Source organism: Artemia sp. Qi Xiang Cuo, chromosome 7 (genome assembly GCF_049724085.1).
Source record: "Artemia sp. Qi Xiang Cuo chromosome 7, ASM4972408v1, whole genome shotgun sequence".
Lineage (NCBI taxonomy): Eukaryota > Metazoa > Arthropoda > Branchiopoda > Anostraca > Artemiidae > Artemia > Artemia sp. Qi Xiang Cuo.
The window spans coordinates 28,866,925-28,882,623 of NC_142800.1; the positions used below are offsets into that span (position 1 = coordinate 28,866,925).

The window sequence follows — 15,699 nt, forward strand, 5'->3', positions numbered from 1 at the left end:
TCAAAGATTCGGCCCGTCACATTATACTGTTTCCCGTAATTTATGATATGGCGTGCTAAAAACATAATATCATATGATATTATGATAAGATATGGCGCAAGAGAATTCATCGGCGTAGGATTAAGAAGGTGGAGACATTTCAGAGCTGGTAAGGCAGCACGAAAGCAGTGACCAGCACAAAGCATGTGCAATTTCTCGAACCCAATTTAAAGCTATTCAGACGGGTACGGCCGAATCTGTTGCCTCATGCCTCTCCAAAGAACGGGGAAAGGAAATATTAGAGAACAGACGGTATGTAAAGGCTCTGCTAAAGACTATAGCATTATTTGGACGGCAAGGTCTTGCATTTTGTGGCCATGATGAAGGAGAGTCCAGTGCCAATCAAGGGAATTTCGTTGAGATGGTAGTTCTTATAACGAAAATCCACCCGGACCTGATGGACAATTCTCGCTAGGCCTATGGCCACTACTTTTCGCATAAGTACCAAAACGAATACGTTAAGGTCATAGGAAATAAAATAGAAAGTTCTATCGCGAAAGAAGTCAGAGAAGCAAAATATTTTGCCATTCTTGCTGACAAAACAAAAGACCTCTAAAAAAAGGAACAACTTGCGATCTTAGTGTGCTATGTTCATGATAAGAAAATCAAAAAAAGAGCCCTAGGTTGCAAACCACATGCGCAAGGCTGACGTTGAGAGTTTGGCCAACTTTATTTACAACGAAATAAAGGGTATCGGCCTTGACTGGTCAAAATGTGTTGGACAGTGCTATGACGGGGCAAGTGTAATGAGCGGACGTTTCTCAGGAGTACAGGCCCGTCTCTGGGAAAGAGCAACGCAAACGATGTACACTCACTGTCATTTCCATAGACTTAACCTTGTTATTGACGATTGTATGCAGAAAAAACGAAGGATTTCGTCAGTATTTTCAGTTTTGCAAACAGCTATGATTTTGTTTCTAACAGCAACACTCAATACCAGTTGATTGTAGAGGCCCAGAAAACTGTCAACGTAGCCGTGCTAACGCTTGAAACGACAGTTGTGGCAAGTTGATCTTACTGGTATAGATCAGTGTCTAAGACTCTGGTAAGATAGGACTGCATACTCGCAGTTCTGTTTGTTGTTCAAGAATCTTTTGGCAGGGAGGAAGCAGCAGAAGCTACAGGTCTTAAGAATCAACTAGAGTCGTGTCCCTTCATATTCAGTTGGCATGTCATTCACGAAGCTCTTGTTGTGATCAACCCTCTTTCTGAACAACTGCAGGCCCCAGATCTGATCATGTGAGACGCCTGCACTTTAATCACCAAAATAAAAACCAACTGAAGACAATACGTGATGTCGAGTATTTTCAATTCCTATACGGCAAGTCTAAGGAGATGGCTATTAATGCCGGAGCTGATCTGCTGGAAACAAGCGCTCTTGCTTCAACCAAACCAGCAGAATCAAAACGAGTTCATAAGATATCCGGAAGATTCAGGGACTATTTGATGATATCAACACTTGGAAAGCACAGCACTGAATCTGAGGGCACAAGAACCGAAGAGAAAATGTAAAAATAGTTCAACGAGGTTGTGGACAGAGCAGTAAATAAGTTTGAAGAGCGTTTTACTGTCCAGCTGGCAGTACTAGAAGTAATACAATCCTTTACCCCAATATCTGAAGACTTCATGAAAACAGATTTACTTCTCGAGATCGCGACAAACTTCGATAAGGTTGGCATCAATGTTATAGAGCTGAAGAGTCAAGCTTTGATAGCTCGTGCATATGTGTCGCAGCTTCCACAGAAACCAGCAAACGCTTTAGGTCTTTTCGAAAGCCTAGGAGGATTGAAAGAAGCTTATTCTTAGGTTCTTGAGGTCGTGCGGGTAGTCCTCACACTCCCACTCACAACATGCTCAAAAGAACGATTTTTCTCTATGTTGACAATTGTGAAGGATTATCATTGGGCAACAATGGACAACGAGTGACTTTTGTATTTGGTCCTTATGTTCTCTGAAAAGGCTGCAGTGAAGGAGCTCGATTTTGAAAAGCTTGTGGACGACTTCGCAAAAATGAAGCCAAAGAGATATCCATTGCTTAAGTAACTGCGCGTAACTTTAAGTTTTTAATTTGTGTGGTAGATATTCCATTTTGTAACGAATTTCTGGTCCCTAACCAGGTTGCAAAGGACAAAATCTAAATAAATTACGTTGCTTTAATGTGTATTCGAAGACTAATTTGAAGAATAGTCTGTCAAACAGAGTAATTACATTTTGAGTCTGAATAAGGGCCCGAAATTGATCTTTGACTCCCCCCCGCCCCGGAGGTTTTCTGAAATGGCGCCAATAAATACAAGACTAGTAGATTTGGTAACTTCCCGTATTGAATTTGTACAATGAATGCACTTCCTTACAATATTGCACAGCACAATGTTGCACTGTACATTGTCGCAATTCCTGGTACTCCTGTACTAAACGGACTCTTTTATATACTGCAATGGAAACCAGTCATGAAAAACCCGTGTTTGACAGGATAATTCAAGACATCGCTATAGAGTAATACAATGTAGCGCGTGGTTTTCATTGCATATACGATATTTAAACTGCTGTTTTTTGGGGTTTAGGGGGGGTACCTAGGTTAGGTTACGTAATGATATATGCTAAGCTTTACACACCCCCAGCGTGCAAATATATAGCCCAAATTTGTTTTTAAACTATTATAAATTCATCCTATTTTATTTTATTTCACTAGCAATAGCCAAACTAGCAGTACATAAAAGAGTCCGTTTAGTACAGGAATACCCACTTCCTTAATTGAATAATTGCATTGAAGACTTCCTTATTTGTAATTTTTATTTTTTATCCAACTTCCAGTCCCCCCCCCCCTTCCAGGAAATGATCGAGAATGATATTAAAATGTTTGTGTATAGTATCCGGTTTTCGATGGACTTTCATTTCATTTACAATTTCAGAATCAAACAACTGATGATGTACTAGCCGACAGATTTGGTATTATTGTTTTTTGGTATTATCATTATCTATCCATGAGTAGTTTTGGACCTACCCAGACCTCCTGCTTGGTCTGCCATCTTTTTAGGAATGGCTCTTGTAAGTATGAGGCCCAAAACACTGCCAAAAGTAGGAAAGTGTGAATTGCCAAAAGTGTAAAGCTTAGTAGACAATGAGTGTTAGAAATCGGACTTATTTCAAAAATCAAACATCTTTCAAAAGACTGCAGTATGAAAAGACATCAAAAATGTATTTTTTTGTAAAAAGTGCTTCTATTTTTTTTTTTTTTTTTTTTAGTTAAAAAAGGCACTAGAACTTTTAATTTATATTCGAAAGAGCCCTCTCGCGACATTCTAGAACCATTGGGTCGATACGATCACCCCTGGGAAAAAGAAACAAACAAATAAACACGCATCCGTGATCTTTCTTCTGGCAAAAAATACAAAATTCCACATTTTTCAGATAGGAGCTTGGAACCTCTACAGTAAGGTTTCTGATAAGCTGAATATGATGGTGTGATTTTCATTGAGATTCTATGAATTTTATGGGGATGTCTTTCCATTTTTTCGAAAATAAAGCAAATTTTCTCAGGCTAGTAACTTTTGATGGGTAAAACTAAACTTGATAAAACTTTTATATTGAAAATCAGCATAAAAGTCCAATTCTTTGATGTATCTATTGGTATCAAAATTTGGTTTTTTAGAGTTTCGGTTACTATTGAGACGAGTCGCTCTTACTATACAGTTCGTTACCACGAACTGTTTGATAATACACAAGCCAGAAAGTAGTCTAACATTTGACTGAAAACTAAGCAGCCAAGGGCTACAGCCTATAAGCCTGGGCTTTGTCCAACCTTTGTCAACAATTTTAAGGCTAGAAGCATCAGAGTGTTCTATAAGAATACTTGAAAAAGTACAACATATTTTTAATGTACAACCACTACTTCTACTGCAAGCTCATTGCATGCGCATAGGGCCAACTCAGCTGCAAGAGCTCGTTCTCCAGCGCAGTTCATTCTGAGTTTCACGTTTTGGTCCCTCCATCTAATTTCTTTACTCTGCTAAATATTTCTAAGTTCTAAGTTCTAATTTCTAATTTCTTTACTAAATATTTTTTGCCTCTTCTCAGCCCGTTTGAGAATTTCCTGATTTTAGTTGGGCTCCACCAGGATTTTCAAAAATCACAATTTTTCTTCTATTCTGCGAAGATTAAAAACGCACCTTGTTTTCCGTCTGTACAATACACATTTTTTTTTTTTCTTTTTTTTAATATCAAGCTAAAAATGAGGTAGCGAAAAAACACTTTTACTGCTTCTTGTTAGATAGGCAGTAGCTCAAGTGAGTGTTTAAGCTACCTAAGGACAATGCCTTTGGGAAAAGTTTAGCATTACTTTATCAAGTTTCCAAAGGGCCCATGCTTTAAATCACTACACCATCCAACCATTTTGAAAATTAGAACAATATAAAATATTGACTTGAAACACATTATTTTTCAGTCACTATGTAGGTTTGCCCAGAAACAGAGATATAGCATGTATTTTTAAAATTTTATAGGGGATTGAATTGTTTAGAGGGGTGAAAATTACACCTTCAAATTGAAATATCAGAAAAACCTGTTACAGAGGTTTCATCCACATAAATGTGCATCTTTGTATTTTCTAACAGTTCGTGGTAACGAAGGGCAAGTAAGGAACGACGCGGCTCAATAGTAACTAAAGTTCTAAGAAACAGTCTTGATAACAATATACATATAAAATATAAAATTTTGATGCTTATTCAAAATATATAAAATTCAACAAGTTTAGTGTTACCTATCATTTTTTTGTGAAATTGCTGAAGGTGTCGTATGGAAGAAAGCAAGGACTCCAGCTAAGAATATAAGTGAAAAGCCTTATGTTTAATAGAAAGGAGAAAGGACTTGTGCAAGGATTATCTGAGTGACAGATCATATGGAAACAAAAGGAATGTAAAGAAAGTGGAGAAAGCAATAAAATATGAAGAAGTGGAGGCCATGGATAAAATTGTCGAGGATTTGGAAGATGCAGCTAGACGGCATAATATTAACCGTAAAATTATTCATTTGTATAAGCTAGCTGACCCTAATATTAGCATTAATAAATCTCTATCCCGTTTTCAAAGTAATGTGTTTGTGTCCTTCTTTTTCTTCTTTTTTTTTTCTTTTTGTTTTCTTTAGTGATTACTCCGTCTACTGTACCTTTTGTACCTTTTTTTGACAGACAATAAATGAATAATAATAATAATAATAATAATAATAATTAAAATATTGTACTGCCATGTCAATAAATTGAGAGGGAGTAGTCAATCTGGACTTGGTCCAGCTAAAGATAGGAATGGAGCCACAATTAGCGATAATGAAAGAATTAAAGAGAGATGGGCAGAACATTTTTAGAATTTGCTAAACCGAGATAGAGTTGCAGGTAAAGATATAGAGGAAAATGAAAAACTTCGTGGTACCTTGGTTGTGAGGGAAGATTTGTTTTGCGAGGAAGAATTAACGACAGTAATAAAAGGATTAAAAAATGATAAGGTTTCAGGTGCTGATAGGGTAGTAAATGAATTTTTTAAATATGGTGGCTCTGAGGTTAGAGATAAGCTACTGAAGATTATGAATATGATTTTTGAAAAAGGGGATGTATCAAGTGATTTTAGGAAAACCTTAATTAAGCCAATTTATAAGAAAGGTGATAAAAGTGAGTGTGGTAATTTTCGAGGCATTAGTCTGGTCTCTGTAGGTAGCAAATTACTTAGTAATATGATACTTTTTAGACTGAGAGATGCCGTAAACAAAATTTTAAGAGAAGAACAATGCGGTTTTAGAAAAGGTAGAGGATATGGCGACCAAAGTTTTACCCTTAGGTTAATAATTGAGAAGTACCTGAGTCGTCAAACACCTTTAGTCCTTAGTTTTATAGATTATGAGCAAGCGTTCTATTCAGCTGATAGTAGAGCCTTGGCAAAGGTTTTATCCTTGTATGGTATTAAATAAAAAAAAAGTTTTTTTAACTGAGAGTAAGGAGCGACATTAAAACTTAAAATGAACAGAAATTATTCTGTATATGAAAGGGGCTGTCCCCTCCTCAACGCTTCGCTCTTTACGCTAAAGTTTGACTTTTTGTAAGAACTTTATTTTTTAAAACAATAAAAACTTTAGCGTAAAGAACGAGGCGTTGAGGAGGGGAAAGCCCCTTTCGTATACGGAATAATTTCTGTTCGTTTTATGTTTTAATGACGCTCCTTACTGTCAGTTAAAAAAACTTGTTTTTTTTATTTAATTTTTGAACGTTTTTGAATAAATACAGGTTTTGATCATGGCTCACAGTACATGAATAATTAAAAAAAAATTTCCATATTAATTTACTTTTATTTGGTTAAATGGCTTTCTCGAAACTTGTTTCATTTTATTTACGAACGTTTTTATTAGTAATAAATATACGTAACTTACGAATTAACTTACGTAACGAACTTCTATATTTATATATTTTTAATACGTATATTAGGGGGTTCACCCCCCAAGTCAATACCTTGCTCTTTAAGCGAAAGTTCGAATTTTGTTCCAATTCTTTAAAAATGACCGCTTAATCACAAAGGCCGTTAATTAGAATAAATAGCTCTTATGAAAGTACTAAAAAATTTAGGGGGTGAACCCAATCATATATGTAATATTTTCTGTTCGGTTAAAGTTTTGATGTTGCTGCTGTTGCAGTTGAAAAACTAGTTTTTTTATATTTAATTTCTGATATTTTTTTAAATAATGCTGGGAAGTCCGGCGTCCCCTTCATAGCAATGTCCCTTCCCCCATGAAAAGTTCCTTCATGGAAAGATCCTCCTACATAACCCCCGACCCCAGGCACGTACGCGGGAATTTTTTTCCGGGGGGGGCCAATTTGTTTCGGGGGGGTCAAATCTTTATAACCCATTATTCTGTGAGAAAAATCAGAAAATTATGGGAAAATGAAAAAATCATGAGATTTCGGGGGGCCCGGGCCCGGAGACCCCCTCCCTGCGTACGTCCCTGCCCGACCCCCCCCCCCCCCTCACTACCAGGAAAAATATCTCCTGAAAACGTCTGTACTGTATACTTCCCAATAACCAATACTATATGTTAACATTGGGTAAAGTTCATAACTTTCACCCCTCCTCCCGGGAACTTCGGCGGATTAAGTCATCCTAAAAGAAATACTTATAATATTTTCGAACATGCTGAACAAAATGGCTATCTACAAATTTTGATCAGGTGACTTTGGGAAAACAATGAGCGTGGGAGGGGGCCTAGTTGCCCTCCATTTTTGGGTCAATTAAAAAGGGCACTAGAACTTTTAATTTCCATTCCAATGAGCCCTCCCACGATGTTCTAGGACCACTGGGTCGATACGATCACCCCTGGGGAAAAAATAAATAAAAATAAACACGCACCCGTGATCTTTCTTCTGGCAAAAAATGCAAAATTCCACATTTTTGTAGATAGGAGCTTGAAACCTCTATAGTATGGTTCTCTGATACGCGGAATATGATGGTGTGATTTTCATTAAGGTTCTATAACTTTTAGGGTGTCTTTCCCCCTTTTTTCGAAAATCAGCCAAATTTCCTCAGGCGCGTAACTTTTTGTTTGTGTTTTCGCAAGAAAATAGCTTGTCTTTAGCAAACTTAGCAATCGTTATTCTAAACTCTGCAAAACTATCTTCATTTAAGCCTAAGTGCGTAGGTACTAAAGGAAGATTGAACATTTTTTCTTATTTTGGATGTTTTCGCAATAAAATAACTTGTCATTAGCAAACTTAGTCATAGATAGTTGAAAATATGCATAAATATCTTCATTTCATCCTAATTTCATAGGTACTAAAAGAAAATTGAACATTTTTTATGTTTTTGTATGTTTTCGCAAGAAAACATCTTGTCTTTAGCAAACTTAGCCATAGCTAGTTGAAACTGTGCATAAATATCTTCATTTATAGACGAATTGTGTATATACTTAGGGAACACTGAACATTTTTTCTGATTTTGTATGTTTTCTCAAGAAAATAGCTTGTCTATAGCAAACATAGCCAATGATAGTTGAAACTCTGAATAAATATCTTCATCTAATACTAAATGCTTAAGTACTAAAGGAACATTGAACTTTTGTTCTGTTGGTGTGTGTTTTCGCAAGAAAATAGCTTGTCTTTAGCAAACTTAGCCATAGATAGTTGAAACTCTGCATAAATATCTTCATTTCAGCCTAATTGCGTAGGTACTAAAGGAACATTGAACATTTTTTTCTGATTTTGTGTGTTTTCGCAAGAAAATATAGCTATCTTACACATTGAATAAAAATCTTAAGTTTTAGACTAGTTGTGTATGTACTAAATGAACAATGAAAATTTTTTTCTGATTTAGTGTGTTTTAGCAAGAATATATCGAGTCGTAAGCAACATAATAAAGATCACGATTAAAATCATCAAACAGATATACAATACATCCGCAAATATTAGTTACAAAAGTAAAAAAGAACATTTTTTATGATAGAGGTTGTTTTCTCGATAAAATAGCTTGTCTTTAGCAAACTTAGCCATAGCTAGTTGAAACCCTGAATAAATATATTCCTTTAATACGCAGTTCGTATGCACTACATGAAAAGTGTACATTTTTTTCAGATTTTGTGTGTTTTGGCAAGAAAATAGCTGGTCTTTAGAAAACTTAGCCAAAGGTCGTTGAAAATGTGCATAAATACCTTTCTTTTTAGCCTAATTGTGTATGTACTAAAGGAACACTGAACATTTTTTCTGATTTTGTGTGTTTTCGCAAGAAAATAGCTTGTCTTTAGCAAACTTAGCCATAGCTAGTTGAAACTCTGCATAAATATCTTCATTTTTAGCCTAATTGCGTAGTTACTAAAGGAACATTGAACATTTTTTCTGATTTTGTTTGTATTTTCGCGAGAAAATAGCTTGTCTTTAGCAAACATAGCCATAGCTAGTTGAAACTCTGCATAAATATCTTCATTTAAGCCTAATTGCGTAGTAACTAAAGTAACATTGAACCTTTTTTCTGATTTTGTGTGTTTTCGTAATAAAATAGCTTGTTTTTAGCAAACTTAGCCATAGATAGTTAAAACTCTGCATAAATATCATCATTTAAGCCTAATTTCGTAGGTACTATAGGAAAATTGAAAATTTAACTTATGATGTTTTGTGTTTGTGAAATAAAATGGATTGTCCTTAGCAAACATAGCCATAGCTAGTTGAAACTCTTCATAAATATATTAATTTAAGCAAAATTTATTATGTAATAAATTAAAATTTAAAAAATTTTATTATTTTGTGTGTTTTCGCAAGAAAATAGCTTGTCTTCAGCAAACTTAGCCATAGCTAGTTGAAACTCTGTATAAATATCTTCATTTTTAGCCTAATTGCGTATGAACTAAAGGAACATATAACATTGATTATGATTTTTGTGTGTTTTCTCAAGAAAATATATTGTATTTAGAAAAATTAGACATAGCTAGTTGAAACTCTGCATAAATATCTTCATTTAACCCTAATTGCTTAGGTAATAGAGGATAATTGTAAATTTTAATTGTGATTTTGTGTGTTTTTGCAAGAAAATTGCTTGTATTTAGCAAACGTATTCATAGCTAGTTGAAACTCTCCATAAATATCTTCATTTAAGCCTAATCGCATATGTACTAAAGGAAAATTGAACATTTTTTCTCATTTTGTGAGTTTTCGCACGAAAATAGCTTGTCTTTAGCAAACTTAGACATAGCTAGTTGAAAATCTGCATAGATATCTTCATTTTTAGACTAATTGAGTAGGTACTAAATGAACATTGATCATTTTTTATTATTTTTTGTGTTTTCGCAAGAAAATAGCTTGTCTTTAGCAAACTTAGCCATATCTAGTTGACGCTGTGCAAAAATATCTTCCTTTTTAGCATAATTATGTATGTAATAAAGGAACATTGAGAATGTTTATTACTAGTTTGTGTTTTTTCTAAGGAAAATAGATTGTCTTTATAAGACTTATCCATAGATAATTGAAAGTATACATACATATCTTCATTTATTAACAATTGCATATGTACTAAGGGAAAATTTAGAATTTTTTCTGATGTTTTGTGTTTTCGCGCGAAAATATCTTGTCTTTAGCAAACTTATCCATATCTAGTTAAAATTATGCATAGATTTATTAATTTTTAGTCTAATTGCCTAGGTAATAAAGGAACATTGAACATTTTTTATGAGTTTGTGTGTTTTCGCAAGAAAATAGATTGTATTTAGTAAACTTAGCCATAGTTAGTTGAAACTCTGCATAAATATCTTCATTTTTAGTCTCACAAGTAGGTATTAATTTTTCTATCTCCCACCGAAAAATTTAGAATTGAACTTTAAATTTCTTTATGTCTTTGTGAAATAAAGAACTGAAGTGGAAGATTTTTGTTTTCTCTGGAGAAATTATAATTCAGAAGAGAACTTGAACTTTTCTTCACTTCGTTGAGAAAATTTTAAATTGAACTAGAACTTTTTCCGGGAAAATATTTGGAACAGAACTTTAATTTTTTTCATCTCTTTGAAAAAGGTCGGAATTGAATTTAATAAAATTTATAATTAAATTGAAACTTTTTATCTTCATAGAAAATAATAATATTCCTAGTATAAATTTTCCTATCTTCGATGGAAAAATTTATAATTTAACTTTAAATTTCTATGTATTGGTAAACTTAAAAGTGATATGGAAACTTTTTATTTTCTCTGTAGAAATTAGAAAATAATTATGTTCTTTGATAAAATTTAGAAGAGAACAAGGACTTTTCTATCTTCTATGAAAAATTTAGAACAGTATTTTAAATTTTTTCATCTGTTTGAAAAAAATCTGAACTGAAGTGTAAAATTTCTATATTATTTTGTGAAAATAGAAATGATCAATAACTTATTTCATTTTCATTGTGAAAATTCAGAATCGAAGTTGAACTTTTCTTCACTTCTTTGAGAAAATTTAAAATTGAAGTGAAACTTTTAATCTTCATAGAAAATAATCACAATCATAGTATAACTTTTCATATCTTCTATGTAGAAATTTAGAACTGAACTTTAAATTTTTTATGTCATGGCAAACTTAAAACTGAAGTGGCAGCTTTTTTATTTTCTCTGGAGAAATTAGAATTGAATTGTGTTCTTTGGTAAAATTCAGAAGAGAACTTGAATATTTACGATAAAAGCATAAATTTTCAAATATTCTATGAAAAATTTGAAACAGAACTTTAAATTTTTTTCATCTATATGTGAAAAGTCGCAACTGAATTTAAGAAAATTTAGAATTAAAGTGAAACTTTTTATCTTCGTTAAAAATAATCACTATCATACTATAACTTTTTCCTATCTTCTACAGAACAATTTAGAACAGAACTTTAAATTTTCTCTTCCTTGGTGAACTTAAAACTTAAGTAGAAGCCTTTTATTTTATCTGGAGAAATTAGAAATCAAGTATGTTCTTTGATAAAATTCAGAAGAGAACAAGAACTTTTCTATCTTCTATGAAAAATTTAGAACAGTATTTTAAATTTTTTCATCTGTTTGAGAAAAATCTGAATTGAAGTGGAAAATTTTTTATTATTTTGGGAAAAAAGAATTGATCAAATAACTTATTTCATTTTCATTGAGAAAATTCAGAATAGAAGTCGAACTTTTCTTCTTCCGGGGAAATATTTGGAACAGAACTTTAAATTTTTTTATCTCTTTGAGAATGGTCAGAACTGAATTTAAGAAAATTTAGAATTAAAGTGAAATTTTTTATCTTCATAGAAAATAATCACACTCATAGCATAAATTTTCCTATCTTCTACGGAAAAATTTAGAATTGAAATTAAAATTTTTTATGTCTTGGGACTTCTCTTGTTCCGGGAAAATATGTGGAATAGAACTTTAAATATGACTCTGTGAGAAAGGTCGGAAAGTAAAAAGTTAAAAAATACCATTTTAGAAAATTCAAGAAAGTATTTACAAATTGGAGTGGGGACTCTTTGAGGTTGGAAAATTGGTTTAGGAATGACATTATGAATGAAACTTTTTCAGAAAAGAAATAATAAAGCAATAAAAAATTATTAAAAAATTGGTGTGGGGAGTGTTTGGGGGGCCGGGGGTGGGTGTTTGGGGGACCCTTGGGGTTGGGTGTCCCTTTTGTTTCTCAATGAAAAAAAAATATTAAAAAATTGGGTAGGGGGAGGGGAGGGGAGGGGAGGAGGGGAGGGGAGGGGAGAAGGGGAGGGGGAGGGGGAGGTGACGGTGAGGAGTGGGGAGGAGAGGGAGAGGGAGGTGACGGTGAGGAGTGGGGAGGAGAGGGAGAGGGAGGGGAGGGTGGGGGGCCCTTTGGGAGCCTGGGGGACCTGTGGGGGCCGGTGGAGGGCCTTTGGGGGTCCTGGAGGCCGGTTGAGAGCCTGGGGGACATTTGGTGACCGGGTGAAGGCCTTTGGGACCCCGGTGGTCTTTTGGGAGCTCGATGTGCCTTTGGGGGGCCTGGGGTGGGCCTTTGAGGGTCTGGGGGCCGGGTGGGAGCCCTGGGAACCTTTGAGTACCGGGGACTTCCTTCGGGGTGGGGGGGAGGGATTGGAACCCTTTGGGTTTGGGGTAGGGGACCTCACAACACTGTTCAATGAAACTTGTGTATTATAACGACCACACTCAAAAATCATCTTTTAAATCATCTTTTAAATCAACGTCTCTAACGGTTTCACCGAAATAATTCCATAAGCTGTCTAAAACCGTTTCGCCCAAATAATCCCTAAAAGTAATTTCATCGTGTTCCTTTTGTTTGGCATCTCAGTGCTTTCACAGTTCAGATTTTTAGGAAACCCTTTTCCTACGTTAATCTCTTCATCTCATAAATTTTCCTAGCTAAACTATTATGGTTTCGTTAGAATATCAATTTATCTCTCCGACTTTAAGCTCCGTGAAGCCGTATTTAAAAATAGAATATTTTCTAGAGGTTTTCCAGAGAAATTGCTTAAGGATTGTTCTGGGTACCCGGCTGACTGACTGTATTTCAAGCAACAGGCTGTACGAAAAATTTGGTTCAATACCGCTCTCTAGGGCTATAATGAAAGAAAGGTTGAGATGGCTAGGGCTCGTTGTGTGGATGAAGGATGACAGATTGCCGAAGGTTGTTCTTTTCGGCCAACCCTCTAGGGCTAAAAGGAAAGCAGGTCGTCCTCGTCTAAGGTGGGAAGACGTCATAAAGAAAGGTTTAAAGGAAATGGGAGCTTCGTGGGAGGGTGTAAAAAGGGAGGCTTTGAATAGATTGGGATGTAGGAGGAGCGTGCGTAGCTGTGTTGGCCTCGGGTGGCTCGGTGCTGCGGTGAGTTGTTAGTAGTACTAGTAGTAATGTTACCCATCAAAAGTTACGAGCCTGAGAAAACTTGCCATTCGAATTTTTCGAAAAAGGGGGACTGAAACACCCCCAAAACATAAAGTCATCTCAATGAAGATCATCCTATCAGATTCAGCAAATCAGAAAATTCTACTGTGGAGGTTTCATGCTCTTATATACAAAAATGTGGAACTAGGCAGTTTTTGCCAGAAGAAAGATGACAGATGTGTGGTTATTTGTTGGGTTTTTTTTTCAGGGGTGATCGTATCGAGCTAGTGTTCCCAAAGGATCTGGAAAGGGCCCATTTGGTCAGAAATCAAAAGTATAGTGCCGTTTTTAGCGACGAAAAATATTGGAGGGCAGGTAGCCCCCCTCCCGCGCCCCATTTTACCTCAAAGTCACCTGGTCAAAATTTCAAGATAGCCGTTTTGTTCAACATAGTCAAAAGACCTAGTTGCTATGTCTTTGAGGTTGACTCGACCCCCCCCCCCCCCGTCCGTGGGGAAGTGCTGCAAGATATGAACTTTGCCCTTTTTTACATATATTATTGGTTATTGGGAAGTATACAGATATTTTTAGGGGAGATTTTTCCGGTTGGGGGATTACGTGGGAGGATCTATCCATGGAGGTAGTTTTCGTGTGGAAAGAGAATTTTCCATTGAGGGGGAGCCAAATTTCCTGGCATTATTTAAAGCATATAAGAAATTAAACAATAAAACAAGTTTTTTCAACTGAAAATGAGTAAAAACATTAAAGCTTAGAACAAACAGAAATTATTACCTGTATGAGGGGGTTGCACCCTCTTCAATACTTCACTCTTCACGCTAAAGGTTTTTTTTAAGAACTTTAAAAAAAGCTTATTATTCGAATGGTTATTCTTAAATAATTGGAACAAAAAGTCAAACTCTAGCGTGAAGAGCATGGTATTGAGGAGTTGCCAACCCCCTCAGATACGTAATAATTTCTGTTCGTTTCGACTTTTGATGTTGTTCCTTACTTTCAGCTGAAAAAAACTTTTTTTCTTATTAAGTTCTTTCGAGAATGATTGTCAAAGAAGTAAACTATTTTTTTTCCTATGGGTGATTGTACCGAAACATTAGTCCTAGAAAACCGGTAGAGGGCTCTTTGTAACATAATTTTAGGTTTTACTGCCCTTATTAAGTAGTAAAAGAGATCACAACAGAGTAAAGTGGCGTTTTCTCCACTTGAAGAGGCCAAAATCTAGTTGAATAAAATTTTCAGACTGCCGGTCAATTTAGAATTATCGAAAAACTCTTTCAGCAATTTTTCGGTTTCAAAGTTAAAATACAGCGGTGATTTTTTTTTTTCAAAAGACTAATCAAAAAAAACTTTTTGCACAAAACAAGTTTTTCAAAAAAAATAAAGAACTCCATGAAACCAAAAATGACCAAAAATAGAATCAAATAATCCACCAAGCATACAACTACCACAAATCAGCATTAATAAATAAATGAAACTCAATACAAATAAAAATTAAAATAAGTTACTTAAAACGAGGAGAAATGAATCTGAGTAGGGTTATAAACCCTATAATTTCTAAGAGCCAGAATATAATTTGTACTTTACTTAAAAAAAGTTCTTTTAAATGTTTTCACTTTTATAACTTTAAGAAATCAAAAATTAATTAAGATTTTAAAGAATAAATATTAAACTGACAATGCACATTTTCTCTGTAAATACATTTGAATTTTTTTCAGTAAAGTACAAATTATATTCTGGCTCTTAGAAATCATAGGGTTTAGAACCCTACTCAGATTAATTTCTGCTCGTTTTGAGTTTGACTTATTTTAATTTCTGTTTGTTTTGGGTTTCATTTATTTATTAATATTGATTTGTGGTAATTTTATGCTTGGTAGATTATTTGATTCTATTTTTGTTCATTTTTGGTTTAATGGAGTTTTTTACTTTAAGAAAAAACAACTTGTTTTGTGCAAAAAGTTTTTTTGATTAATATCTGTTCGTTTTATTTTGACATACTCTTTTTCAGGGAGAAAGACTGAGCCTCTTCTGAAGTGAAACAACCATCCCTTCCATAAAACCCTTTAATACCCCCTGGGCATACCTTACAACACTTGCCCCTAGTCTCTGGGGTTTGTTTCAACCCCAGTATGATATTTAGACTATTTTGAATAGAACGGCTATCTTAAATTTCTATTAGACGCATTTCGGGACAATATGACGTGTGTGTAGGGTGCTGCCCTCTGATCACTTTGACTCTTAAAAAGGGCACTAGAGGGTCTGATTACCAGTCCAATGAGCCCCTTTTGAAGTTTATATGACTAAACTTTCTATAAAAACCCTATATGTCCCCAGGGCAAAACTACCAACCCTTGCCC

At 34.8% G+C, this 15,699-nt stretch overlaps 1 protein-coding gene across 1 annotated transcript in view; it reads left to right on the forward strand.

Moving 5' to 3' along the window:
* Positions 1–1,374: 1,374 nt before the first annotated feature.
* The window catches only part of Arp10 (Actin-related protein 10), a 345,788-nt gene continuing 331,463 nt past the window's right edge, over positions 1,375–15,699 (forward strand). The window contains exon 1 of the mRNA XM_089091787.1: positions 1,375–1,547. Within this exon, the coding sequence (XP_088947913.1) occupies positions 1,375–1,547 (173 nt within the window). The remainder of the gene's footprint in view (positions 1,548–15,699) is intronic.